At 39.5% G+C, this 27899-nt stretch overlaps 2 protein-coding genes across 9 annotated transcripts in view; one reads left to right on the top strand and one right to left on the bottom strand.

Moving 5' to 3' along the window:
• The first annotated feature begins 829 nt into the window (after positions 1-829).
• AKTIP (AKT interacting protein) lies at positions 830-11418 on the top strand. Of its 2 annotated transcripts, none has more exons than XM_049621147.1 (9): positions 830-911; positions 2702-2907; positions 5105-5169; positions 5257-5357; positions 5849-5937; positions 6015-6113; positions 6206-6313; positions 7139-7199; positions 7366-11418. In XM_049621147.1, the coding sequence occupies exons 1-9, from the start codon at positions 870-872 to the stop codon at positions 7471-7473; spliced, it is 879 nt and encodes a 292-aa protein (XP_049477104.1). In that variant the 5' UTR covers positions 830-869; the 3' UTR covers positions 7474-11418. The 2 variants fall into 2 exon arrangements, with proteins under 2 accessions (XP_049477104.1, XP_049477103.1); XM_049621146.1 differs by having other exon boundaries at positions 7363-11418.
• The window catches only part of RBL2 (RB transcriptional corepressor like 2), a 63083-nt gene continuing 36039 nt past the window's right edge, over positions 856-27899 (bottom strand). For 2 of the 7 annotated variants that reach the window (XM_049621143.1, XM_049621145.1), the window contains 5 exons: positions 21330-21401; positions 20587-20692; positions 19780-19985; positions 18522-18686; positions 8225-9691 (listed from right to left, as the gene is read on the bottom strand). In XM_049621143.1, coding sequence (XP_049477100.1) covers positions 9521-9691; positions 18522-18686; positions 19780-19985; positions 20587-20692; positions 21330-21401 — 720 coding nt within the window. In that variant the 3' untranslated portion in view covers positions 8225-9520. Of the gene's footprint in view, positions 944-3393; positions 5161-8224; positions 9692-18521; positions 18715-19779; positions 20038-20586; positions 20693-21329; positions 21402-27899 lie in introns of those variants that run through there. The other 5 variants (XM_049621139.1, XM_049621138.1, XM_049621140.1 and 2 more) reach the window with 5 other exon arrangements.

The following is a 27899-nucleotide window of genomic DNA, read 5'->3' as shown; positions in this document are numbered from 1 at the left end:
AGTCCTCTCTTGCGTGTTTATTACCGGAAATAGCTGAAAGAGACCATTTCTTGAGGATGGTCCTGACAGGACCCAGTTTTCCCTCTCTTAGACGCTCTGTCTTCTCTCTGTTATGTCTTTGGCTACTAGTTTTGCTGGGGAGAATCATTTTGTACTTAAAACAACTCATATAAGGCACTTAAATCAGCCCCCTTGGCTCTTTAGCTCCTGTAACTGCAGTGACAGGCCTTGTGTGTATGTGGGTACAGCACTCCACACCGGGCTCTCCCTGTAGCCCGATGCCCACAAGTGATGCCGGCAGCAGCTGTTGTGGTCCAGCCATACATTCTGCGTTTCTGGCACCAAAGCTCAACTGTATCACTGAATATTCTGAATCCTGGCCAAGGACTCGGTACAGATTCCTGTAGGCATTTACAGGTGGGAAGAAGTGGCTCAGTCAAGTGTCCCAACTCTTGATTTGGCTCGAGTCATGATCCCAGGGTCATGGGATCAGTGTGAGCCTGCTTCAGATTCTCTCTCTCCCCCTCTGCCCCTCTCCCCAGCCTTGAGTGCGCGTGCACTCTCTGTCAAAAAAAAAAAAAAAATAATAATAAAACTGGGAAAGAAATTGGAGTCAGAAGAGGGAGGAGGGTATTGAAGGAAACTTTCTGAAGACTTTGTTCCCTTAAGTTTTTATAACTATTATATGATGTTAGGTTGAGCTTCTGTTTAGAGTGTCAGATTTAGTTCTTAACTATTCTGGAAGTCTTAACTGTTGGTGTTGGTATGTTTCTGTGTTTTCCCATCTCATCTTTAGGTAAAGTGACTTCTGAGGACCGAAGAGTTTGATGACACAAGACCACTGAATTTCTTTGTTTGGAGTCCACGTTATGAACCCTTTCTGGAGCATGTCTGCAAGCTCTGTCCGCAAAGTAGGTGTAGTTGATAAATTTAGTGAGGAAACCTATTCGAGTCAAAGTAGAAGTCAAAATAGTTCTTACCAAGGTTGCCTATAATCTTTTTTTTTTTTTTTTTTTTTTTTTCAACGTTTTTTAATTTATTTTTGGGACAGAGAGAGACATAGCATGAACGGGGGAGGGGCAGAGAGAGAGGGAGACACAGAATCGGAAACAGGCTCCAGGCTCCGAGCCATCAGCCCAGAGCCTGACGCGGGGCTCGAACTCACGGACCGTGAGATCGTGACCTGGCTGAAGTCGGACGCTTAACCGACTGCGCCACCCAGGCGCCCCGGTTGCCTATAATCTTAACAAAATTACCTGCTTTCCTGGTTTTAGGTTGTACTTTTTTTTTTTTTTTTTTTTAAGTTTATTTATTTATTTTTAGTAATCTCTACACCCAAGGTGGGGCTCGAACTCACAACCCTAAGATCAGGAGTCACACGTTTTTCTGGCCCAGCCAGTCAGACACCACTAGGTTTTACTTTGAGAAATAAGTAGTTAGCTGACTAAAGTCAGTTTCTGAGACTGAGATCATGGCTCAAATAGAAGTCAATTCTCGTAATCATAATTCTAAGGTTATTTTGACTTCGGTTATATTTACACATGATGAAATTTGTGACACATTATGGTAGTCTTTTTACTTAATCTGCAGGATTCCATTAGAGAAGCCTTGAGAAAGGACCTGTTCACCATGCTCAACTCAGACTTGTGGGCACTGGTTTAATTTTTCCAAACAGAATGTCTATTTTTAAATTGCAAGAACAGTACGTTTTATGAAAGCTTAATGCAGACAAAAAGAGAATGAATATAAGCCATAATTCCACCTTTAGGAGACACCACCATTAATCATCTTTTTTTCTATGCACACGATATCCATTTTTAATGAAGCGAATTAAAAAGCCTCTGGCTGTACTTGAGCCAAGGAAGTGCCTATGAGGTGATGGTTTAATCTCTGACTCATTTAGACCTATGTTTTTGACCGGCTGACAGTGTATGCTGACAGGGGATAGTGCACACGTGGTTCACATCCATCAGAGACAAGATCAGAATCAGAGCAGCACAAGTGAGAGCATAGAGTCACTCGTTGTTTTGAAGTGAGGTGCTAACATCAGGTGGTGACTGGTTTCCTACTACTATTGAGCTGCTTTGCACCTGACCTTCTACAGCACCTAAGAGCCAGGGGACTTTCTAGTCTTGTACAGTTGTCTGTTTGCTAAGTAACCCCTTGCCCTGTTTTTGGGGTCCCCAGAAGAAACCATTTCTTCCTGTTTCACATAAATCCTGTAAATAAATATTGGCTTTATTGTTTTTATAGGATGTACAGCTTTAAAAAAGTTTTCTGTTGCTTTAGTCTTCCTTCAGTTTTGTTCTAATGGTTGGCCTGCTCAGAGGACTTTCAAGTCACCTTGATCATGGTGCTGGAACGTCCTTGTGAAAGAGCCATTCCAGCTTTTAAGTCAAGGATAAAAGTGCATCACATGTACTTTCATGGTTTAAGAATCATACTAACAGGGGTGCCTGGTTGACTCAGTTGATTAAGTGTCTGACTCTTGATTTCGGCTCAGGTCATGATCTCACGGTTCGTGAGTTCGAGCCCCACACTGGGCTCTACGCTGACAGCACAAAGCCTGCTTGGGATTTTCTCCCCCTCTCTCGCTGCCCCACCCTGACTTGTGCATGTTCTCTTTCTCTCTCTCAAAATAAATAAACATTTAAAAAAAGAATGATGCTAACAAATGTTCTCACCACTTCATCTTGAATAGCGATCGGATGGTGAAGAGAAGGCATTAACAGGGGACGTGGTAACCAGCCCTCCACGCGCCGCTCCAAAGAAACAGCTACCTTGTATTCCCAAAAACGCTTTGCCCATTACTAAGCCTACATCCCCCGCGCCAACAGCACAGTCCACAAATGGCACACATGCTTCTTATGGACCCTTCTACCTGGAATACTCCCTTCTTGCAGAATTGTAAGTACTTAAACTATTCGGTTAAATTTTGAATGACCTTTGAGGATGAAAATGAAAATTATTCTGGTGCACTCTATAAATGGCTGCGTCGTTGAATCTTAAAGCTCAAATGCATTACCCTCCAATATCAGGTAAATAAGATTTAAAGGCAAACGTGGGGGGCGCCTGGGTGGCTCAGTCAGTTAACTGTCCGACTTTGGCTCAGGTCATGATCTCATGGCTCTTGAGTTCAAGCCCTGAATCAGGCTCTGTGCTGACAGCTCAGAGTCTGGAGCCTCCTGATTCTGTCTCCATCTCTCTCTGCCCCTCCCCTGCTCGTGCTTTCTCTCTCTCAAAAATAAATAAAACATTAAAAAATTTTTTTTTAAATAAACAAAGGCAAAGGCAAATGTGGGCTTGCGTTTCCATGTCTGTTTTGGAGAGCAAGAGGAAGAGACTAAGATTAATAAGCAGGTCAGGAACTGAGTAATTTAATTTTGGTGTTCCTTTATATGAAGTGAGGAAGTCCCCTCCTGCACAGGTGCTTGTAGAGAGCGGGGCAGCGGGAGGGCAGCAATCTGTTCTTCCTTGGGTCAGTTCCAGCTGGAGGCGTGTGCTTCACTGTGGTGGCCACCTCGTAAGAGGCATCCTGACTGGCTGAGGCGAGGGTCCCAGTCAGAGGGTCAGGGAATCAGACCTTAGGAGTCAACAATTGAAGGAACTGGAACCACTACCTTAGAGAAAACTTAGGAAGTCCTCGTTAACACTGCCTTCGTGTATTTGAAGGCCTGTCGTTAGAAAGGGGGTTTGAGTTCTGCTCTGTGACCCACAAAGACAGAAGTAGGCAGTTACAGGGGAGTTCGAAAGATTTGGGCTTCGTGCAGGTAAGAACCTGACTGAGGTTGCACGTCTGTCACAGGCGGAGAGGAGCACGGCCACAGACGGCCAGGAGCACTGGCTGCGCCTGGCCCGCCACAGGGGCTCACACAGCGTTGGGTCTGCTCATTTGTTCCTGGGGCCAAAGTATGGAGAATGAATTCTTCACTTCTGTCACTTTTAAGTCCCTTTGTACAGCATCCCCACACATTCCCTCACTGTACTCGTGTTGTGTCACAGTCAGAGGGTCTGAGGCCCCAGCACAGTTGGCGGAGTGTGATTTGGTGGCAGTGGTCCCTTCAGCTTTATAATGGAGGCCTTGTGTTTGAGGCTGGAGCAAGTCGGACAGGCTTCCATTGTGGCCTCAGATCTGCTGTCTGTATTAGAACACAGCGCGGCCTCACTGTGGTACACCCATCTGCCGGTCCTACTGCTTGTTGACACGCTGAAATTTTAGTGACTTAAAAATGGAGTAACTACTCAAAAATGTTAAAAAAGAAGCGTGATGGCAAGTAGGCAACAAGAACAGTCGACTGAGGTCCCGAAGTTATTTCTCTAACAAAATTCAGGCTTGGCGGGCGAAACACATTTTAAGGCCCTCGGTCAGCATCATTCAGGGTCTGGTCCCTGCCTTCCTTCCTTGGGCTCCCAGGAGAGCCAGTACCAGCACTGTCCATGCACTGGTGTTCCCTTGCCACAGCGCCCACGGGATTCAGGTGTCTGCGTGGTGGGGTCAGTGTAGGAGTAGTGGATAGCATGAGCACCTGGTATCGATGCCTGCCTTCCGCGAGAACACTGCACATGTAAGCACGGCCCTCTGCCACGAAGACTGGGGTTGAGGCCTCAGTGACGGCAAGCCTGTGCGATTTTTCTTTCTAATTACCTAAAACCGTGTTTCAAAGGGCTTTTGAATGTGTGTGGGTGAAATCTGTCGTCCACAGTCACAAAAGCAAGAACTGTACTCTCTCATTTACCGAAAATTTAATGTCCAGAACTGAAACCAGGTTGTCTCGTTCAGAATTACCTACCAGCCGGTTTCCAAGATGATGTTTTGGAAACGTTGACTTCTGGGAGGAAAACTTGAATCTTTGTGTATCCTTGTTTGGCTTGACGTTCTTAGTCCGGGGCCCTCTCTGACTCCTTGTCTCTCTGTGAGCTTGAGTTATAAAGCTGGGGAATGGGCCACAGTGTGGGCCACGTGAGATCGTGGTGACGTGGCTTGTGTCAGGTGTCAGCTGCCCCTCGAGGGACTATTCCTTCTCTCGAAAAGTGAACGTAGGGTTGTTTGATATGTGTGTGTCGTTTCCTTCCGTACAATTTCACTGTTCTGTTTCTGTCTTAGTACCTTGGTTGTGAAGCAGAAGCTCCCGGGGGTCTACGTGCAGCCATCTTACCGCTCTGCATTAAGTAAGAAGGATTCACTCTTAATACGTAGCGTATTTGGTTCCTCTGACAGAAACTTAGGCCTCAACTGTTTTTCATTTTTTCCTACAGTGTGGTTTGGAGTAATATTCATACGGCATGGACTTTATCAGGATGGTGTATTTAAGTTTACAGTTTACATCCCTGATAACTACCCAGATGGTGACTGTCCAGTAAGTAAGAAATCAAGTCTGGCTTCATTTGTTGGGTCTGAGAGGGGGGGGGGCTTTAAGGACTTGCAAGATTTCTTGGTTCTTTTCCTGAGCTCGTGATTTTATGATTTCAGTTTCCTAAAATGTTTCGTCTACTCCGTCAACTTTCAAGGGAATTTTTGTGCTTTGTTGTTATCTTTTGCCGTGCCAGCCCCTGCCATGAGCTTTCCTTGTTTCTCTGCTCAGGGTGTGCAAGGGAGGCTGGGAGCTGTGCTACAGCACCGACTGTGTGCATGGTGACCATTGTGCTGTAGCACAGTGACTTTTTACCGCCTTGCTTGCAAAATAGAGTTTTATAGGAAAATGGTGGAGGTTGTTAGGTACGCCTCTTGAGGCAGCTCTCTAACTTAAAACAGCAGGACTGCCTTGCCTGAAGTTCCCTTTACAGCTGTCTGTATGGGTCTAATAAGCTCCTTGCTTCCATTAAAGGACACATCTCTCTTTAAATACAGCACTTGGTGTTTGATATTCCCGTCTTTCACCCACTCGTCGATCCCACCTCAGGTGAATTGGATGTGAAGAGAGCATTTGCCAAATGGAGGTTAGTTAAGAAGTGTTTGCTTTGGTGATCTAGGTCAGCAAGAAGGTGCTTCAGTAATCATGTATGTCTCTCTTCAGGCGGAACCATAATCATATTTGGCAAGTTTTAATGTACGCACGAAGAGTTTTCTACAAGATTGATACAGCAAGCCCCCTAAACCCAGAGGCTGCAGTCCTGTATGTTACTCTGCTTTGTTATGTCAGATAAATTTGAAAAAACAGCTAAGTAGACTACGTTGGTAACTTTCTGATTGAAACTTTTAACACAGGTATGAAAAAGATGTTCAGCTTTTCAAAAGTAAAGTGGTTGACAGTGTTAAGATGTGCACTGCTCGTCTGTTCGACCAACCTAAAATAGAAGACCCCTATGCAATCAGGTAAGTGGTACGTGATCTAGATAAACTGCACTTTGCCATCTTGTACTTCCATTTTCCAGGTGGTTGTAGAATGAGGATTTGAAGGGAAAGTGTATAATCTGTTAGCCTACAACCTTTATAATTTGTTGGCAACTCGATTTCTGATACCTCTTGGGCTTTCCCTTAAATAGAAAGCTTTATATCGACTGGCATATCGTGCCAATAGCAAGCTATTGAGTGACTTTGATTTCCTAAGGATGTTTGTAATGTGCACGTTCAAATCCACACTTTTCTTTCAGTTGGCAGTTTTAGCTGGAGCCCAGCTGCCGTATCCCCACTGACATTCAGGTTTGGGGAAAGGAGGGAAAGTGAATAGTGTAAATCGTGTGTTCCTTTAGCACTATGGTATTTAATCTTGGAAGTGTCTGAAGTATGGAGAACTGAGGAGTTCGTGATTTAGCTCTTTGGCAACAGATATTGCTGGGAAGGTCGCGTGGCACAGTGGTTAAGGGCTTGTGTTCTGCAGACCGCATGCTTGGTATTTGTGCTTACTGGCTTGGGTGACCCAGGGCAATTACTTAATTTTACTCCTGCGCTTTCTTCACCTGTAAACAGCAGTACTTCAGAGGTGGCTGAGAGACTGAGATGAGCTAACCCATGTAAAGGGCTCTATAAGGGATAGTCATCCTGCGAGAGAAGCATTTGGATGAACATCTAAAACTTACATGTTCGACAACGGGTTATCGTTCCTTAAGTTTTGTTAAGGGGACTGACTTCAGTATTAAAAAATGGATGTTATACATACTTAGTAAATCAGAGCGGTTTAATATTTTTCTCTTTCTTAAGCTTTTCTCCGTGGAATCCTTCTGTACATGATGAGGCCAGAGAGAAGATGCTGACTCAGAAAGTAAGTACATAACCATTTTTGAAATAGTGAACTGTTTCCTCTCTGAAGGTCTTCATTGGAGACTATTTATCCTAAATACAAATAACGTTTTGGGAAATGGAGATTTTGGCACGGTACAAACTCCTCAGGCGTATTTTTAATGTCTGTTCTTGATTATGCCTAGAAGAAGCCGGAAGAACAGCACAATAAGAGCGTTCACGTTGCTGGCCTGTCATGGGTAAAGCCTGGTTCGGTGCAGCCTTTCAGTAAAGAAGAGAAAACGGTAGCAACTTAAGCGCTGGTGAATCCGGTGCCCCGTGCACTTTCCTGCCGGCTGCGGGCCTGGTGAGAGCTGACCGGTGGCAGAGGGCCGCCAGAAGAGTAAAACTGTGCGAACAAGGACTGCTATCTGTGTCCATGGATGCTTAGGTTCTAACAGCAAGTTTTGGAAACCTCTCTTTAAGTAATGCATTACTTCTGTCAGAAGTGTCTTTAGGGTGGTTAACTAGTTCAGTACTCCAAATTATTGGGGACCTCGAGGCTTAAGTATTTTTCTGAATATAATGTTAAAGGTAAGTTACATTCATTTACGCTAATAGAGTAGACAGTTGGGCGTGCTATCCAGTGGCTTTACACCCATGGTTTCAGTTGTACATATGTTAGGACGCGGGAAAGAGGTAGAGAGAGAGCAGGTTCCATAGCTTATTAGCACTTGTAAGTGGAAGATCATCTGAACCTCAGTCTTCAGCCTACTGTCTCCCTGGTTTACCAGCCCCTGTCATCACTGAGGTACATGTTAGGTGAGGGAGAGGAAACCAGAACACTTGTTCATGGTGGTTTGTTTTTTTTTTTTTTTAAGCAAATTACTTACTGTATTTTTATGGCAGAAGGGAGAGAAAGTGTTAAAACGGTTTCTAATGAAGTCAGATATTTAAATGATGAATGACTAATGTGTTTTGTAGAGACAAAATAAACCAATAAATGATTGCTTTTTGTCATTTATGCAGGAAACTAGCTACCCCTTTCCCAATATAACTAAACAAAGATTAATTTATAAATGCTTTATTGAAAAATACACTTATTTTCATATAAAATTACAGTAGCAGTAAGTATCTTGAAGAGGTTTTATAAATATTTTTGCAGACCACTATTCTAACTGAACAGTGTAAGTTCCATATTTCTTTCAGAGCAATATGAAGTTACCCAGTAACTTGGTTTATACTGATTCAATTTACAATTGAATTTTCTCCCTAATAAGATTATTCATTCAACTTTAAAACTGCTGGAACGATAGTGATTAATAAAGGTATATAGAGATAATTCAACAGCTGTTAAATAACATTTCTAATTTTTATAAATGGTACTATGTACTAATAAAAACCTAAATTCTCCAACCTATTTTTTAAACTGCCAGGAACACACCCAAAGATATTTTACGTTTATCACCTTAATAGACACGTGTCTTTCAGGATAACTACCTCTTAAAGAAGAGGTCAGAATTTTTCATATTCCCTTAATTCAACTTGATTTAAAATCTTTACTTAGCCAACTGATCCCTATTAACAACAAAACACTGGAGAATTAAAAACACATGCCCAAAGGCAGCTACTGGGGCTTTAACAGTTTAAAAAAAGTACAAAAGCATCAAAGATGATATTGCATGTTTAGCCTGGAAGTTTTGTACTTAATAAAGTTCACATTATAGAAAGTGCCATCGCAAATATACAGCAAAATCTGGGTTACAAAACCATGCTTTTTACAGCCCTAAAGTGCCACTTCTTATACAAGTTCACTCACACATTGCACACCAAACAACCCAGCACTTCCCACACCACCACACCTAAAGGGGAGAGGGAACAGTTACACCACGGGAACAGGAGACTGGGGTAAGAATCTAGGGCCTCCGGATCGGGGCTCTTGCCCTCTGTTGCAGGAATGCAAAAACCTCCCACTCCTACCAGGCGTTTTGGGACAAACACCTAAGTTTTTGTTTTGCTTTTCGTGAGGGCCAGAAGCTGACCATGAAACAGGTGGGAATGAACCGAAATACAGTCCCTCTGCTGGAGCACATCCACAGAGACCTCTTACACAGAGGTGAGCACGCTCTGTTCTCTGCAGCTCTTGTAAAAGCTTTGCCGAAGAGTTAAAAAAAAATCCACATTTGGATTCTAAGCAGTCTTGATGGCAAGCACTGAGTGGTAGGAAAAAGGCAGCTGGGATGAGTAGAAATATCCAAAGAGGATACTGGAAGATTAGGAAAAGAGCCCCATACGCGAGCATGCATTAAATGGTGCTGCTGGACAGGGTTTGTGAAAAGATAATTTCAATACAACAGACTAACCTCAGTGAGAACCTCGGTCATTAGCTACATCTTGGAGACGGCGTAATAAGGCAGAGTGATTTTCTGGGCAAATTCTTTTTGCGGGTGATTCACTTCCATCTTCCAAAAGTATCCCTCTCTTTTTGGTTGGAGTTTCTCCTGTCCGTATCATACTGTTAATTTCTCTCAGTCTCTAGAGTGGGGAAAAATAGATAACAAAACTTTAAAATGCTAATAAACATAGTTCGGTGTTCAGTCCAAGAACCTTCGAATGAAGAGCTTACCTTCAAGAGGATGAACCTCTTTATAAAGAAAAGAACTAAGCCGTATATCCTTCCGATTTCACCCCTCAGCTGGCTGACTCTCCTGACTACCTGGGTCGGAGGGCAGAGTGTTTCTATTGTGGACAAGCTCCAGGGGTGATTCTGATGTACACTTTTCCAAAAGTAAGAGATTGCAAATTTGTGGGTTGTTTTTTTTTTTACAATAGGGAGCACCACCTTGCTATGCCATATTTAGTCAACTCCCTACATCTCCATTGTCCTTTTTAAGGCTTTTTTTTTTTTTAAAGTTTATTTGTTATCAAGCGACAGAGACAGAACGTGAGGGGCAGAGAGAGAGGGAGACACAGAATCCGAAGCAGGCTCCAGGCTCTGAGCTGTCAGCACAGAGCCCGCCGCGGGGCTCGAACTCACAAACTGCGAGATCATGACCTGAGCTAAAGTCGGTCGCTTAACTGAGCCACTCAGGCGCCCCTCTCCATTGTCCTTTTTAAAAAAAGTAGTGTAATTTTACACTGTATTATGCCTTTTTTCAGTCCAGTGTTATGCATTTAGTAGCTGTTCTCAACTGGAATTTCACAGGACAAGTAAGCCTTACTTCCCTAAGGCATCCATTGTAGGTAATTTATTAGTATGATCTAGAAGGTACTCCCATCCCTGGGAGAATAGAGAAAAGTTAGGCAAATTATTTTCTGTGCTATGTGGTGATCATGAGGAACCCTGATTGAGAGGACCTACCAGGATGCCAGAGAGACTGGACCGACATAGAGTGCCTTCAGCATTGTTTCTCCAAAGGCCCAAAAGTCAGTTACCACGTCATTTTCTGGTAGTTTGTTGGTTACAGATTCTTTTTTCACGGGTTACTTCATTGTCCATGTTTCCTTATGGAAAATATACTCTGGTTATTCACCTGAGTTTGTTACAGGAAACCTCAAACAGGAAAGTAGGGAGAAGAGTGTAATGAAATCCTCCCATGGCCATCAACCCACTTGACCAGTTCTGGCCAGTCTGACTTGATCTACATACCCTCATTCATTTCCCAGTCCCCACACTGTTTTAAAGCTAATCCTAGACATATTTTATTCATATTTTCTTTATTTTGAACAAATTTTTCTGATGCTTTAAATAAAATCACATGTTCTTTATTAGCGTATGCACTTTCTCACCTTCTCAAATCTTAGCCATCTTAAGAAAGCTTTCTTTTGACTTCTGCCCTCTTACGTTCCTAATCTCTAGTCTACCGTTTACTTGAATATTCCTTAAATTGTTAATTGTATAAATGTTATTTGTATATAATGAATACATTATAGGATATAACACAGTGTACAACTGTATAACTTAATACACATAAGACAATACATACCATACGTTTATATTATATACTAGTGTTAAATATATTACATATAATTTATATAGGATACCCAGTATCTCACACATCACAATTTTATACAATATGTACATATTTAAAACACAAATACTGATTACAAAAAATTCACACAGCATATGCCTAGATTTCTTGTCCTCACCCAATCCCCAGGATAACTACTATTATCTTTCATTCACTGAACAAATCAGGCTACTGTATAGCCTTCAGCTCTTTAGGAATGCTCTCAATACAAATGTAATTATTACGTGTTTTGGGAAAAAAAATGAAATGGTATATCTTATGTGCTGTTTGGAATATTCAGTCAACATTTTGTCTTTGATCTTCCCATATCAGTATATATGCATCACATCTCTTTAACTGCTATACAGTATTCTACGGTATGTCTGTATCCTAGTTTAATCCCCTATTGATGTATTATTTCCTCCCAACTGTTTAAAAATGTAAGCAACGTAATATTCAACAGGCTGTACCAATCCACTGAAACTGCCCTGACAGGTGTCACTAATGATTCCTAATCATGCTAATTATCTTGTGTGGTATTCTAGAATTCTTTTCTCATGGTTGTGTAAACGTTAGGATAATACAGGTTGGTTCTAGACTCAAGGTACTTTTTTTTTTTTTTTTGGTTTTTTTGGGGGGGGGGGGGGGGGGGGGGGGGGGGGTGGAGAGAGAATGATAATGAATCCCAAGCAAAGCTCCACACCATCAGCACGGAGCCCAATGTGTGGCTCAAACTCCCACCATGAGATGGTGACCTGAGCCGAAGTCTGATGCTTAACTGAGCCACCCAGGCACCCCGACTCAAGGTACTTCTGATCTCAGCTCTTGTCTGTCAAGTCATCATGACAAATGTTTCTTTAACCATTAGTCTAATTTTGCTATTTAATGGAGAAACTCCTAATTCTGTGCTAAAATTTTTTTTTTAAACTTCCCAGGTGGTGATAGGACAGTCACTGATCTAAGTGCTTAACATAACTTTTTTTTTCCACAAAATGTCATTTTTTAAAGCTTTACATATAGTAAAATTCATCCTTCTTAAGCGTACACTTCTGCATGTTTTGACAAACGTATGTAACTACAGTAAGTTTCTTTGTTCCAAAAAGTTCCCACACTGCTAGTTAAGCTCCTACCCCCACACACTGATGATGTTCCCTGTCCCTATAGTTTTGCCTTTTCCAGAACGTCACAGAAGTGAAACCCTATAGTAAGTGGCCTACTGAATCTAGTACTTTTCACTTAAGCACTAATGCATCCGAGGTTCATTTATATTGCTGAGTTTATCAGTTTATTCCCCTTTATGGCAGGCAAAGGAGTTGCCCCTTATTGGGTGTACCACAGGTTTGTTTATCCAGTAGCCAGCTGGAGGACATGGGGGTTGTTTTCCACTTTTGGGCAATTAGGAACAGTCCTAAACATTCATGTACATGTTTTTGTATGAGCCTTAGGTAAACACCCAAAAGTGAAATTACTGGTTATATGGTAAGGGGATGTTTATAAGAAAATGCCAAACTATTTTCTAGGTGTAACAGCTATGCTGTATCGTTTCACACTCTCACCAGCAATACATAAAAGTTTCAGTTGTCTCACATCATTGCCAGAATTTGTTCATGTTATTTTTTAGATTTGGGCTAATGGATAAAGCACGTTCAAGTCTTTTGCCTAGTTTTAAATTTGGTTGGTTTCCTTTTGAATTTTGAAAATCCTTTATGTTTTGTAGGTACAGATAAGAGGTATGTAAAATTTTCTCCCAGCTTGTGGCTTTTTTCTATCTTTTAAAACAGATATTTTTAATTTTGATGAAGTCCAATTTATCAGTCGTTTATGGATTGTGCTTTTGATGCTGTTATCTAAGAAATCTTTGTTTATACCATGTTCACAAAGATTTTGTTCTCCTATGGTTTCTCCTAGGAGTTTCATAAGTTTTACATTTAGGTCTGTGGTCCATTTTGATTCATTTTTGGATCTGGATGCACAGTATGGATGTAGGTTTACTATTATTATTGTATGTGGTTACCCAGTTGTTTAGCACCATCTGCTGAAAAGGCTGTTCTTTCTCCGCTAACTTACTTTTGCACCTTGTTGACAATCCACTCACCATGTACGTATGGTCTATTTCTGTGTTTTATTCTGTTCTGTCGCTCTGTATGTCTCTCCTTTTACCAATACCACATTGTCTTGGTAACCACAGCTTTATAGTTAAGTCTTGAAATCAGAGAATGTAAGTCTTCCGAATTTTTCATAATTGTTTTAATTATTTTAGTTGCATTTTCATATACATTTTGGAACCAGTCTGCTACCTTACACAAATAATTCTGGGATTTTGACAGGAATTGGGTTGAAGTTATAGATCAAGTGAAAGAAAACAGACATCTTGAAAATGTCATCCAATTCATAAACATGATATTTCTCCATTTTCTCCATCTTTCTTTAACCAATGTTCTGTAGTTTTCAGGATATGAATCTTGTACATCTTTCGTCAAGACTTAACCAAAGCAGTTTTTAATGTTACAGTGCTTTAGAAAATTTCTACTTCTCACTTGTTGCTAGTATACAGAAGTAAATTTGATTTTTGTATATTAGCCCTAGAACCTTGTTAATCTTACTAATTCCACTAACGTTTTTTAGATTTTGTGATTTTTCTATGAAGAAAATCACGTTGTTATATGGAAGACAGCTTTATTTCTTCCTTTTCAGTCTGTATGCCTTATTTATCTTGCCTTACCATATATGACCTTGCATATGGTTATAATGTTGAATAGGAATAGTGAAAGTAGATACCTCGTCCCTGATCTTAATAGTGGACAACTGGGGAGCCTGGGTGGCTCAGTTGGTTAAGCAACTGACTCTTGGTTTCGGCTCAGGTCATCATCTCAAGGTTCATTGGATTGAGCCCCACATCAGGCTCCGTGCTGACAGTGCAGAGCCTGCTTGGGATTCTCTATCCCTCTCTGCCCCTTCCACATTCTTTCAAAATAAATAAATAGTTAAAAAGTAATTTAAAAAAATAGTGGAAGACTGAATGCCTTCTAAGTGTATTGGTAGCTATAGATTTTTTTAGTATGTATTCTTTATCCGATTAAGTTCCCTGAGAGGTTTTATCATGAATGAATGTTGTATTTTGTCAAATGTTTTTTCTTCAACTACTGAGATGATTTATCATCTTCACTTTTTAGAAGAGTTTGTATAGAACTGGCAGTACAATTGACTTCTGAACATGGGTTTGAAATGGGTCCACGTACACATGGCTTTTTTTCAATAAAGTACATTTTCTTTTCCTTACGATTTTAATATTTTCTCTAGTTTATTATAATACAGTATGTAGTATATATACAAAATCTGTGTAAATCAGCTGTTTTTATGTTGTTGGTAAGGATTCCCATCAACAGGCTATTAGTAGGTACATTTTGGGGGAGTCAAAAGTTATACACAGATGTTCCACTGCACAGGGATAGGATGTCCTAACTCCCCATGTTGTTCAAAGGTCAACTGTATTTCTTCCTTAAATATTTATTTGGTAGAATTTACCAGTGAAGCCATCTGGGTCTATAGTTTCCTTTGAGAAGAAGTTTTTGTGTTACAAATTCAGTTTAATAGATAGAGGGCCATTGAGACTACTTGTTGACTGTGCTCTGGAAGTTTACGTCTTTCAAAGAATTGGTCTATTTCATCTGCATCATGCATTTATCGGCAAAAAGTTATTTTTTAACCTTCATTATATTCTCAACATCTGTAAGAACTGTACTGATAGCTCTCATTTCTGATATTAGTAATCCATCATTTCTTTTATCCTCATTAGCACAGACGGATCAATTTTTTTAATCTTCTCAAAAAAACCCTAGTTTTTAGTGGTCTTAAAATATACAAAGTCGTCTATTTCATTGATTCCTGCTTTTAGTTGTGTGGGGTGAAATCACAGGTCACTAATTTGAGAACTTTCTTCTTTTCTGAGTATTTTAGTCCTATAAATTTCCCTCTCTTAATACTGCTTTTGCTGCTGCATCCCACAAATTTTGGTAAGTCAAGTTTTCATTTTCAAAATACTTTGTAATTTTTAAAATTTCTTCTGTGACTCATAGAAATATGCAATTTAGTTGCAAATATTTGGGGGTTTTCCAGGTATCTCTGTTACTGATTTCTGATTTAATTCTGTTGTGGTAAGAGTAAATACATTATTTGAATCCTTTAAAATTTACTGAGACTTGTTTTATGGTCCTGAATGTGGTCTCTCTTGGTAAATGTTCCATGTGCACTTGATGCTATTAGAGTGTTCTAGAAATGTCAGCCAGTCTGGTTGTTCACTTCTGTCTACTTCTGTCAATCATCGCAAAATCTTTTTTTTCTATTTAAGGATTTTATGTCCTGTGCTGGGAAATGACTTCATTGCTGATAATGACATGAAAGCTGGCGTGGCTGCATTAATTAGTGTCAGTAGAGTACAGATAACTTTTTCTATCCTTTTACTTTTTTTAAAAACCACTTCATTGGGATATAGTTTCCATACCATACAGTTCAACCCCTCGAGGTACACAGATCTATGGCTTTCCCTGTGCTCCTAGAGTTGTGCAGTCATTATCACATTTCATCGTGCAGTTCATTGTGTGGTCATTTCCACGTGTGCCCAGTGACAGAAGCCCTCCATCCCTCCCAAAGCTAGGCAATCACTAATCCACTCTGTGCTTCTATAAATTTGCCCATTCTGGACATTTCATAGAAATGGTATCGTACAGTATTTACTTATCCTGTGTCTGCTTTCACTTACCATAATGTTTTCAAGGTCTATCCCTGTTGTAGCCTGTGTGGTACTTCCTTTTTATTGGAGTAATATTCCATGGTATGGACATGCATTTTTTTTTTTATTCGTCAGTTAATTGGATATCTCAGTTATCATCCTTTTACTTTAAACTGGTTGTGACTTTATATTTAAAATGGGTTACTTATAAGCAGTAAACAGCTGGGTCTTGTTTTGTCCAGTCTTAAATTTTTTGCCTTTTAATTGGTGTATTTAGACCATTTACATTAAAAAAAATTTGTTTTAATGTTTATTTTTGAGAGAGGCAGAGAGAGACAGAGCGCAAGCTGGGAACAGGAAAAGAGAGAGAGGGAGACACAGAATTCAAAGCAGGCTCCAGGCTCTGAGCTGTTAGCACAGAGCCCGACGTGGGGCTTGAACTCATAAACCAAGAGATCATGACCTGAGCTGAAGTGGACCGCGTAACAACCGAGCCACCCAGGTGCCCCTAGACCATTTACATTTAATTGCTATTTGTTTGTTACTTTGGCCTTTTGAATTGGGTATTCTGACTTCTACTCATTTTGTTTCAGTTAATTCTAATCTAAATGGAATTTATTTGGTTAGAGGGTGAAAATCTAACACAGGCATACTTTGCTTTATTGTGCTTTGCAGGTAATGTGTCTTTTGTGGCAACCCTGAGTTGAGCAAGTGTATCAGTGCCATTTTCCAACAGAATTTGCTCACTTTGTGTCTCTACCAAATTTTAGTAAATCTCTAAATATTTCAAACTTTTTCATTATTATGGTGATCTTTGATCAGTGATTATGACTCACTGCTCAGATAAATGAATCTGTGGTTAGCATCTTTAAATTAAGGTATGAACATTTTTTTTTAAGATATAATGCTATTGCACAATAGACTGTGGTATAAACATAACTTGTATATGCACTGGGAAACCAAAAAATTCATCTGACTGGCTTTACTGTAGTGGTCTGGAACTGAACCCACAGTATCTCTGAGCTGTGTATCCCTTCAACTGCTTTTAGGGCTTTGCTGATTTATGTTTCCAGCATTCACAATCCCACTGGCAATATCACTGGAATTAGATCAAACTTACACAATGGCTGGAGGAAACTTTATCTTTTCAATATTTGGTCTACTAAACATTAGTGTGTCTTTGTTATTCAAAGTTAACTGATTTTTCTACAAGGGATAAGATTATTCCAAGGTATGTTAATACTGTAGTAAAAGTTTTTTCATTTTCTAAGATTTTTGCTGCTATCTTTGTTTTCTCTAACTTATTTTTATTTTTTTAATGTTTGTTTAATTTATTTTTGAGGGAGAGAGAGAGAGGGAACGTGAGTGGGGGAAAGGCAGAGAGAGAGGGAGACAGCATCCCAAGCAGGCTCCATGCTGCCAGTACAGAACCCAACATGGGGCTCAAACCCATGAACTGTGAGATCATGACCAGAACCACCCACACGCCCCCCTCCAACTTTTTATTTTAAAAGTTGGAAGAATAATACATTGAACACCCTATCATCAGTCATTAACACTTTACCACATTTGTTCTCTCTGTATAATTTTTTTTTAGTTGAACTATCTGAAAATAAGTTGCTCACACCGAGGCAGTTCACCTGTGCCTACTTTAAACATATTCTCCTACATAATCCAGTACTATCAATACCAAAGGAATTTAACAGAAATTTAACATTCAACTCCCCCATTAAGTTTTCCCACTTGTCCCCAAAATGTCCTTTTTACTGTGCTTTTCTGTGCAGAATCCAAAGATCATGTACTGCATTTGAGTGTCCTGTCTCGTGCTCGCTTCGGCAGCACATATACTAAAATTGAGTTTCCTGTCTCTTTAATCCTCTTCACTCTAGAACACTACCCTCCCCCATCTACTCTCTCTCTCTTTATACTGACATGTTTTTTTGAAGAGTCGAGGCCCTTTTTTGTGTGTGTTTCTTTCTAAGCAATCTTTATGAATAAGAGTATTGCATCCGGGCCTTTAGGAATGAACTGTCCTCCTAAACCCAGCACACGTGATTCCCGGTGCCTCAAGGACACTGTGTTCTTTCCCTGTTCTCCTGCTTCCTGGATACCCCTTCCTCCCACATGTCAGCACCTTGCTGACTTTTCTTCCATCAAGGTCTGATGCAAGCTTCTCTCCCCATCGCAGACAGAGGCAGATGCGGCCGCACAAATCGGCACTAACAGGACTAGCACACCACACTGTACAAAACGTCCACTGCTCCCCTTAGACAGAGACGCTACCTGTCCCAGAAATAGATATTCAATAATCAGTTTAGAAATTCAAGTTTTCTTAACAAAAATTTGGAATTTTAAATGGGGTAAAAATCCCCAACTCCAGATCTACAGGAGAGTGAACTGTAAATACACAAACAGGAAAAGGAAGGAATGAAGATAAATCTAAATCCTTTACTCTATTTCCAGCCTTAACGTGTCCCCCAAACCCCTGATTTCTGCTTTGCTGGGACCGACTTTTCCCTGGTAGCTCCCATCACTCATGGGAGTGCTGAGTGTTTTCCATCAACCCCAGTTCTAGCATCCTAGGCATTCTGGGGTTAGTAAAGGCCAAGATTTATGTTAGGCTCACCTTTGAAGGACTGTTGCTGAAGTAATAGAAAATCTTTTCTCGAGGAGAAAGCATCGTTTCATTTTTATGTGGTGAAATGTAGATAGGATGATTTTGAGATAGCTGTATTCGGCGAGGAGAGCCTGTCCTGACAAATGGATAGGGAGAAAGAGGAGGAGCATCCATCTGTTTGGGGGAGAAAAAGTCAGCATTCCTAAGAAAGGTAATGAAATTTCTAATCAGGTATTTTTTATGAAAAACTTAAAACATTTTTTATTTAAAACATTTTATTTAAAACAATTTTTTTAATGTTTTCTTTTTTTGAGAGAGAGCAAGCAAGGGAGGGTTAGAGGGGGGAGGGGGAGGCAGAATCTGAAGCAGGCTCTGAGCTTTCAGCACAGAGCCCAAGGCGGGATTGAAACTCATGAAATGAGAGATCATGACCTGAACTGAAGTTGGACGCTTAACCGACTGAGCCACTGAGGTGCCCCTAAAAATGGTTATTTTTACTGAAAGAGTAGAGAGATATAATAAGCCAGTAGCTTTATGAATGGCAAACAGTAATTATTAGCAGCAACAATTACACCTAAAGAAAACCACCCAAATAACATGTAAGTGCTGGCTTTGTGCCAGTCGCTGTTTTAAGCATTTTTAATACATTATAGCATTTAATCCCCAGAGCAACCCTATAAACTAGGGATTACGCCTATTGCCATTTTATATATGAGGAAACAAAAGGCAGAGAGAAAGCTAAGTAGGTTGGGCGCCTGGGTGGCTCTGTCAGTTGAGCATGGGACTTCAGCTCAGGTCATGTTCTCTTGGTCCCTGAGTTCAAGCCCCACGTCGGGCTCTGTGCTGACAGCTCAGAGCCTGGAGCCTGCTTCGGACTCTGTGTCTCCCTTTCTCTCTGCTCTTCCCACTCTTGCACTCTGCCTCTGCCTCTCAAAAATAAACACCAAACATTTTTTTAAAACAAGAAAGCTAAGTAACCTGGAAGGGCACCAGAGCTGATCAGTTTTGGACACTATGAATGCATGCAGTTTCTCTCTTGTATTACAGTGCTTTGTAGGGAATCCAAATACCATCTAATTCTTGTTTAATGCTTCACAATAAAAGAAATTCTGTTGGTTAGGCATATGAGTTCTGTTAGAGATTTCCTCAGCTTTATTTAACAAATGAATGATTTATAAGACCAGTTTACATACAGAGCAGCTCAACCTATGTGATTCCTCCTCCCTGTCACAGGTGAAGAAAGTATGAAATAATCTGTCACACTTACTACGTTTGCTTGTGAGTACTTCATGGCAAATGTTTTAATTTGCTTTATGTAGATATTGTTGTAGAACTGAATGAGGTCTCCCCTCTCCTCCTCTTCCATGTCACTGTTGGCGCCTGTGAGGCGAGGAGGTGTAGGAGGAGCGCTGCTGGGCTGTGGAACCGGCAAGGTGCTGCTGGACCGCATGACGGGACTGGAGTCTCTGCTGGCTGCAGCAGGTAGAACACAGGATGATAAACAGACACTGCTCATGCAGCTTGTCTTTAAAAAGAAAATTCAGGAAGATAAAGGCGAATAGCTACCCTCTGTACTTGTTTAATGGCAGCCAATGGGCACTCTCTTCTTCATCCCAGGGAGAAAGCGCAGAATATTAAGTAGTAACTTGACCCCCTGCCATGAATGTAGTAAAAGCTTCCGGGGTAGTTTTCGTTAATAAGTTACACCAAATTTTCTAGGACCTGTGCCCTTCATTCAGTGATACAAATCAACAATTAAGGGTGGTATTTCCATAGCATGGTTTCAGTTAGCGTGCCAGATGTTTCTGGAACTCAGGCCAACAAATTCCTGCCGGGAACCTTGTCTAATTTCCCTGGAGAAAAATGTTACACACAATGTGCCTCCAGGCTATGGGATGAAGGACAAACAACTTTGCCACTGAATTCAGAATTCTGTTTATTGTTAAGTTTTTTGCCAATATTTTCAGTTTCTCTAGTCATAATTCCATTTAGTAAGCCTCAGTCTCTAGGCCTAAAAAGTGAGAAGCTCCTAATTTTGTCTTTGTAAGTGTTCATAAAGATCTTAAACACTTACTTCTGTCTTTGTTTAGTTCTGTTGGAGAATTCTGATGGCTTCTGCTGTCACTGCTGCCAGAATTTCTTCTTTTCCTTTTCCCTTTTATCAAAACACTTCTATACACCTTTAGAGAGACCACAAGAAGGCGACAGATTCATTGAGCATATCCTAGATGATATGACCTTGACTTGTTCTTTAAATCTCACAACAACTCCATTTGGTATAGTTGTCCTCCTCAGGGAGGTTAATAAATGCAGCTAAGGTCAAATCTATTAAATAACAGGTCCAGGACTTACATTAGGGCCTGTTTGGCCTCAAATTCCAAATACAGGCCTATAAAAGGATAATACAAAGAGCAGTGCTAGCACCCAACCATGAAATCAAGTTATTCTAAGTCAAATACAAAGATCCTGCATACCTATCCTTTGAAATAAACGAGCAGCATTAAAGGTAAAGTGAGCTTTACCTTTAGTGGAGCTAAACCAGCCTCCAAGGTGACACAGAAACCAAACAACTTCCTCAACTGCCATCTATCCTGTGATTATCCAAACTAAGAAGAAATCAAATATTTCACCTCATCGTTCGGAGAAAAGAGGGCGTAAACTAATCAAGATGGGAAGAAGATTAAAGAAAAGACTTTCTTAAAGTAGAATCTTAGTTTTTATCCTGGAAAAAAGGCCTTAGAATCAACTGTGGTTATTTTTTTATACTTATCAAACACTTTAAGCTTTATTTTCAGCCCTGAGAGAAAATATAGTTACCTGGCTCCGGGCCTGTGGCTGAGTCCTATAACAACGCATAATATTCTGGAAGGACTTGTCTTCTTTTGTGACCTGGCAAATAATGAGAGTATCCTGAGAGAGAAATTGACTTCAAGCAAAATATTTTGAAGAGCTCTGTGAATCTGCTCCCCAGTGAAAGTGGTGACAATCATATAAACAAACAGCCATTTCAAGTCTCTGGAAATGGTCCTAAGGGCATATAAAAAATGAAGAACTACTATTCAAGAAAACCTATTAAAATTCAATACCAAGACAGGGAGTAAGTGGTATCTGAACAAAAACCTGTACTAAAAAAGTACGGTTAACAAATGAAGAATTCACCAGAGGGACAAAACAGATTTAAACTGGCAAAGAAAAAAAGAATTAGCAAACTTGAGATAGGCTGTGCAATCTGAAGAACAGAGAAAAAGGAAGGAGGAAAAATGAACAGAGCTTCAGGGAGCTGTTGCATTCAGCAAACATACACAGGGGAGAAGCAGAAAAAATGTTATAAGAAATAAAGGCTCAATCCTTCCCAAATTTATTTAAAAAATAGTAACCTACATATCCAACAAGTTCTAAGAATTCCAAGTGTAGGATAAATGCAAAGAGATCCATACCCAGACATATGGTGAAAATGCTGAAAGCCAAAGGGAGAAAATCTCGAAGGCATCAAGACAAAAAACAACTTCTTGCTTACTAGGAAACCCCAATAAAATAACAGGCAACTTCTCATCAGAAACTATGGAAGCTGAGAGACAGTGGAATGTGCTTAAAGTAAAAAACTAAGAATTCAGTGTCCAGCAAAGTTATCTTTCAAAAATGAATGAAAAATAATCTCAGATAAAACAACAACAGTGTTAGGTCTGCTAACAGACTTATCTTACATGAAATACTAACAGTTCTTTAAACTAAAAGCAAGTGACCCCATGCGAAGCCTAGTGGCTCGTTGGTACAGCACACAGCTCTTGATCTCAAGGTTGTGAGTCTGAGTTCCACATTGGGTGAAGATACAAAAATAAAATCTCGAAAAACAAAAATAAAAAGTGACTTCAGTAACTCAAACACACATTAAAAAAAATCACAGGTAAAGATAATTATGTGACTGTAAAGACAGGATAAAATCCATATATATTTCTCCACTAATTTAAAAAGCCACTGTATAAAGCAATACATAATTAATGTATTATTGGACCTAAAGCATACCAAAATGTGATACATCTGCCAAAACCAGCACAAGAGGAGGAGGAAAGCTGTACTGGGCTAAGGAAATGACTCCAGATGACAACTTGAAACCACAGGAACGAATAAACAGGATCAGAAATGATAAGATGAATATAACAAAACCTATAAATTAAGTATACTCCTTTCTTCTCTCAGTTCCTTAAAAGTCATAGAATTCTAACATGACAATGTAATTGTTGGATTTGTAACATTTATGGATGTAATATGTATCACAATATATCACAAAAGATTAAAAGGAAACAGCTATATACAAATAACACCCCTGTGGGGCGCCTGGGTAGCTCAGTCCGTTGGGCGTCCGACTTCAGCTCGGGTCACGATCTCACAGTTCGTGGGTTCGAACCCCGCGTCGGGCTCTGTGCTGACAGCTCGGAGCCTGGAGTCTGCTTTGGATTCTGTGTCTCCCTCTCTCTCTGCCCCTTCCCTGCTCATGCTCTGTCTCTGTCTCTCTCTCTCAAAAATAAACATTCAAAAAAAAATTAAAAAACAAGTAACACCTCTGTATCTCACCAGAGTTAAGTTAGTATAAATCTAAAGCTGATCTTGATATAGTTAAGATGCATATGTAGGAGTGGGGAAATTGGGGAGATGCTGGTCAAAGAGTACAAGCTTCCAGTTATAAGATGAGTAAGTTCTGGGGATCTAAAATGAAGCATGGTGACTATAGTTAACAATACTGTATTTATATACTTGAAAATTGGTAACAGAGTTGATCTTAAATGTGAGGTGATGGATGTTAACTTTATGGTAACTGAAATGCAATTACATATACATGTATCAAATCATTACATTGTACACTCTATGGTGTACAACACTTATCTCAATAAAACTAGGGGGAGAAGGAGGGAGGGAGAGAGAGAAAAGAGATGTATATGGTAAGCCCTAAAGTAACCACTAAGAGGGGCTCCTGGGTGGCTCAGTCGGTAAGCGTCCGACTTCAGCTAAGGTCATGATCTCACGGTTCATGAGTTCAAGCCCTGCTTCAGATTCTGTGTCTCCCTCTCTCTCTGCTCCTCCCCCACTCACGCTCTGTCTCTCAAAAATAAGCAAACATTAAAAAAAATTTTTAAAAAAGTAACCACTAAGAAAATAATTTTTAAAAATGGCAAAAGTCACTACTGAAAAAAATGCTATATCACAAAATATTCATCTAATGAAATGAAAGTAGTAAAGGAGGAACAGAGGACCAAAAAGACACATATAAAAAGTAAAATGACAGTTATAACAATAACACTAAGTGTGACTGGATTAAACAACACAATCAAAAAGCAGACACTGTCAGACTGGATTAAAAAAGATATCTAGGGGCGCTTGGGTGGCTCAGTCTGTTAAGTGTCCAACTTCGGCTTAGGTCATCATCTCATGGTTTGTGAATTTGAGCTCCATATGCTTGGGATTCTCTCTCTCTCTCTCAAAATAAATACATAAACTTAAAAAATAAATAAAATAAAGAGATCCAACTATACTTGTACAAGAAATATACCTTGTACAAGTATACCTGAGGCGCCCGGCTGGCTCAGTCGGTTAAGCATCTGACTTGATTTCGGCTCAGTCATAATCTCATGGTTTGTGGGATCAAGCCCTGCATTGGGGTCTGTGCTGATAGCACAGAGCCTGTTTGGGATTCTCTCTCTCCCTCACTGTATGCCCCTCCCCTGCTCTCTCTCAAAAATAAATGAATTTAAAAAAATACAAACACATTTGAAAGAAGGATGGGAAGAGCTATATTATATATAAACAGCAACTTCCAAAAAGCTGGGTGGCTATGCAAATATTACACTACAGACTTTAGAACAAAAAGTAAAAGTTCCTAGAGATCTAGAGCAACATTTCATAAATGATAAAAGGGTCAATCCATCAGGAAGCTATAACAATTGTAAACATTAATGCACCTAATGACAGCATCAAAATATATGAAATAAAAACAGAAATAAAGGGAGAAACAGATAATTCAATAATATTTGGAGAGTTCAATACCCCACTTACAACAGTGGACAGAACAACTCATAGAAGATCAACACAGATGTGACTTTAACAACACTATATAACAACTAGACCTAACAGACATCTACAGAACACTCTACCCAAGGACAAACAATATACATTCTCAAGGGCACACTGACTATTCATCAGGACAGATCATATGCTAGGCTAGAAAACAAACCTTGACAGGGGCACCTAGGTGGCTCAGTCAGTTAAGCTTCCAAGTCTTGATTTTGGCTCAGGTCATGATCTCACAGTTGTGAGATCGAGCCCCAAATCAGGCTCCTTGAAGCCTGCTTGACATTTCTCTGTCACCCTCTCCCTCTGCCCCTCCCTGCTCATGCTCTCAAAAAACAAACAAAAAACTCAAACCTTGATAAATTTTAAAGGACTGAAATAAACTAACACACCTAGATAACCAATGTCTTAAGCCAAAAGAGAAATTAGAAAACACTGAGTGAAATGAAGATATAACATACCAAGACTTATGAGATGCAGCTAAAGGGAGGCTTAGTGGGAAACTTACAGCTTAATTAATGCTTACATTAATAAAGATACTAAATCAATAACCTAACCATCTTAAGATGCTGAAAAAAGATAAAAACTAAGCCTAAAGCAAACAGAAAGGAGGAAATAAAGATCTGAATACATATCAATAAATGAGACCAAAAGCTGGTTCTTTGACACAGTCAACAAAATTGACAAACTTTTAGCTAGACAAACCAAGATAAACAGAAGATTCAAGTTACTAGTGACAAAGAATAAAAAGGACTATAAGGGAATATTATGAACAACTGTGTGCCAACAAATTACGCAGCATGAATGAAATAGGCAGATTCCTAAGAAGACACATACTACAAAAACTGATTCTAGAAGAAATAGATGATCTGAATAGACTTATAAAAAGAATTATTCATCAATAAACCACCCACAGAGCAAAATATGGGCCCACTCCCATGGCTTCACTGCTGAAGTCTATACAACATTTCAAGAAGAATTAATATCAATTCTTCACAGACTCTTCCAAAAAAAAAACAGAAAAGGAAAACTTCCCTATGCATTATATGACTCTAATATTTCCCTGATAACAAAACCATGACAAAAAAACACTGTATCTTTCATGACTAGGACAGAGGCACTTGGGTGGCTCAGTCAGTTAAGTTTCCTGTCCAACTCTTGGTTTCGGCTCAGGTCATGATCTCACAATTTCATGAGTTTGAGCCCTGCACTGGGCTCCGTGCTAACAGTGCAGAGCCTGCTTGAGATTCTCTGTCTCCCTCTCTCTCTGTCCCTTTCCCACTCCTGCTGTTTCTGTCTCTCTCAAAACAAACTTAAAAAAAAAAATGTTGGGGCTCCTGGTGGCTCAGTTGGTTAAGTGTTCAACTTCAGCTCAGGTCATGACCTCACGGTTCGTGAGTTTGAGCCCTGCGTCAGGCTCTGTGCTGATAGCCTGGAGCCTGGAGCCTGCTTCAGATTCTTGCCTCCCTCTCTCTGGCTCTCTGCCCTTCCCCCACATACGCTCTGTCTCTCAAAAATGTTAAATAATATTTTGTTAAATAAATAGGACAGAATTCCTAAACAAAAATACCAGCAAAGTGAACCTAGTAACATAAAAAAAGAATTATACACCATGACCAAGTGGTATTTACCTCTGAAATGCAAGGTTGGTAATGTACGAAAATAAATATAATACACATTTAAGTATTAGTAAATATTTAATATATCCAAATTATATCTATAATACTTATATCTAATATTGATATCTAAAGACCAGTAGAATAAAAAAACACAATCTTCTCAATAGATTCAGAAAAAGTATCTGACAATTTCCAACACCCTTCACAATAAAAACACTTAAAAAAAATATCAGAACTTCCTCAACCTGATAAAGTTTTTTCAGTCATGAACAAAATCACAGCTACTATCATATTTAATGGTGTAATCTACATGCTTTCCTCCTAAGATGAGAAACAAAAGAATTTCTGCTCTCAACACTTCGATTCAACATTATACTGGAGGTTCTAGCCAGAACAATTAGGAAAGAAAAAGAAAAGGCATGCAGTATGAATGACAAGTAAAATTCTTTCTGTAAGCAGATTACATGACCTTATACATAGAAAATCCTAAGGAATCTACCAAATTAGAACTCATAAATGAGTTCAGCAAGGTTGCAGGACACAAAAAATCAACTGTATTTCTCTATACTTGCAATGAGCACATCAAATTTAAACATCTGCATTTGTAATAGCATCAAAAAGAACATACAGGAATAAAGTCAACAAAAAAAAGTGTAAAAGTTATACTATGAAAACTATAAAACACTGTTGAAAGAAATTAAAGATGATCTAAATAAAGGGAAAAATAACCTATATTCACAGATGGACGGTGAAAATTTGTTAAGATGGCAATACTCCCCAAATTGATTTATAGATTCAACACAATCCTATCAGAATGCTAGCTGACTTCTTTGAGACAAGAAGTCAGAATTGACAAGCTGATTTTAAAGTTCATAAAGAATGTCAAGGGATTTAGACTAGCCAAACTAAACCTGAAAAAGAAGAAATAAGAGGAAGGACTCTCATTTCCTGATTTTAAAACTTAGGTCAAATTAACAGTAATAGTAATCGAGGGGGGGTGGGGTGGGGGGAGAGATCTACAGTAGATAGTAATCAAGGATAGAATTAAGAGTCCAGAAATAAACCCATGTGTCTATAGTCATCTGACTTTTTTTTGACAAGGGTGCTGAGACTATCAGTGGAGAAAGAATGTTCTCTTCAACAGTAGTACTGGGACAACAACTGGATAGCCCCATGCAAAAGAATAAAGTTAGACTCCTACCTCATACCACATATAAAAATTACTAGAAATGGATCAAAGGCTTAAATGTAAGAGATAAAACTATAAAACTCTAAGAAGAAAACAGAGATAAATATTCATGACTTTGGATTTGGCAATGTATTCGTAGGACACCAAAAGTATAAGCAACAAAGAAAAAATTGATAAACTGACTTCATCAAAATTAAAAACTTTTATGCTTTAAATAACACTATTAAGTAAGTGAAAAAAAAAAAACACACAGATGAGTGAAAATATTTGCTAATATCTGACAAGACATTTGCATCCAGAATATATAAAGAACTCCTACAGCTCAACCACAAACAAAAAGCAAACAACCCAATTCAAAGATAGGCAAAGGATTTAAACTGATATTTCACCAAAGAAGATACACAAATGACCAGTAAGCGAATGACTGACTGGGATGGCCAGAATTAAAAACTCAAATAATGATCAATAAAGCACAATAAAAGACACTCAACATCATCAGTCATTAGGGAAATGCAT

Source organism: Panthera uncia (assembly GCF_023721935.1).
Source record: "Panthera uncia isolate 11264 chromosome E2 unlocalized genomic scaffold, Puncia_PCG_1.0 HiC_scaffold_19, whole genome shotgun sequence".
Lineage (NCBI taxonomy): Eukaryota > Metazoa > Chordata > Mammalia > Carnivora > Felidae > Panthera > Panthera uncia.
Note: the sequence above shows the minus strand (reverse complement) of the source record. Positions and strands in the feature narration are given on the sequence as shown.

What these genes read in the sequence shown, in the direction of transcription:
- AKTIP (XM_049621146.1), top strand. Translation starts at nt 870, where the DNA reads ATGAACCCTTTCTGGAGCATGTCTGCAAGCTCTGTCCGCAAA. An exon ending in TACTCCCTTCTTGCAGAATT is followed by an intron (nt 2,908 to 5,104) that starts GTAAGTACTTAA and finishes TTTCTGTCTTAG; the next exon opens with TACCTTGGTTGTGAAGCAGA. An exon ending in AACCCAGAGGCTGCAGTCCT is followed by an intron (nt 6,114 to 6,205) that starts GTATGTTACTCT and finishes CTTTTAACACAG; the next exon opens with GTATGAAAAAGATGTTCAGC.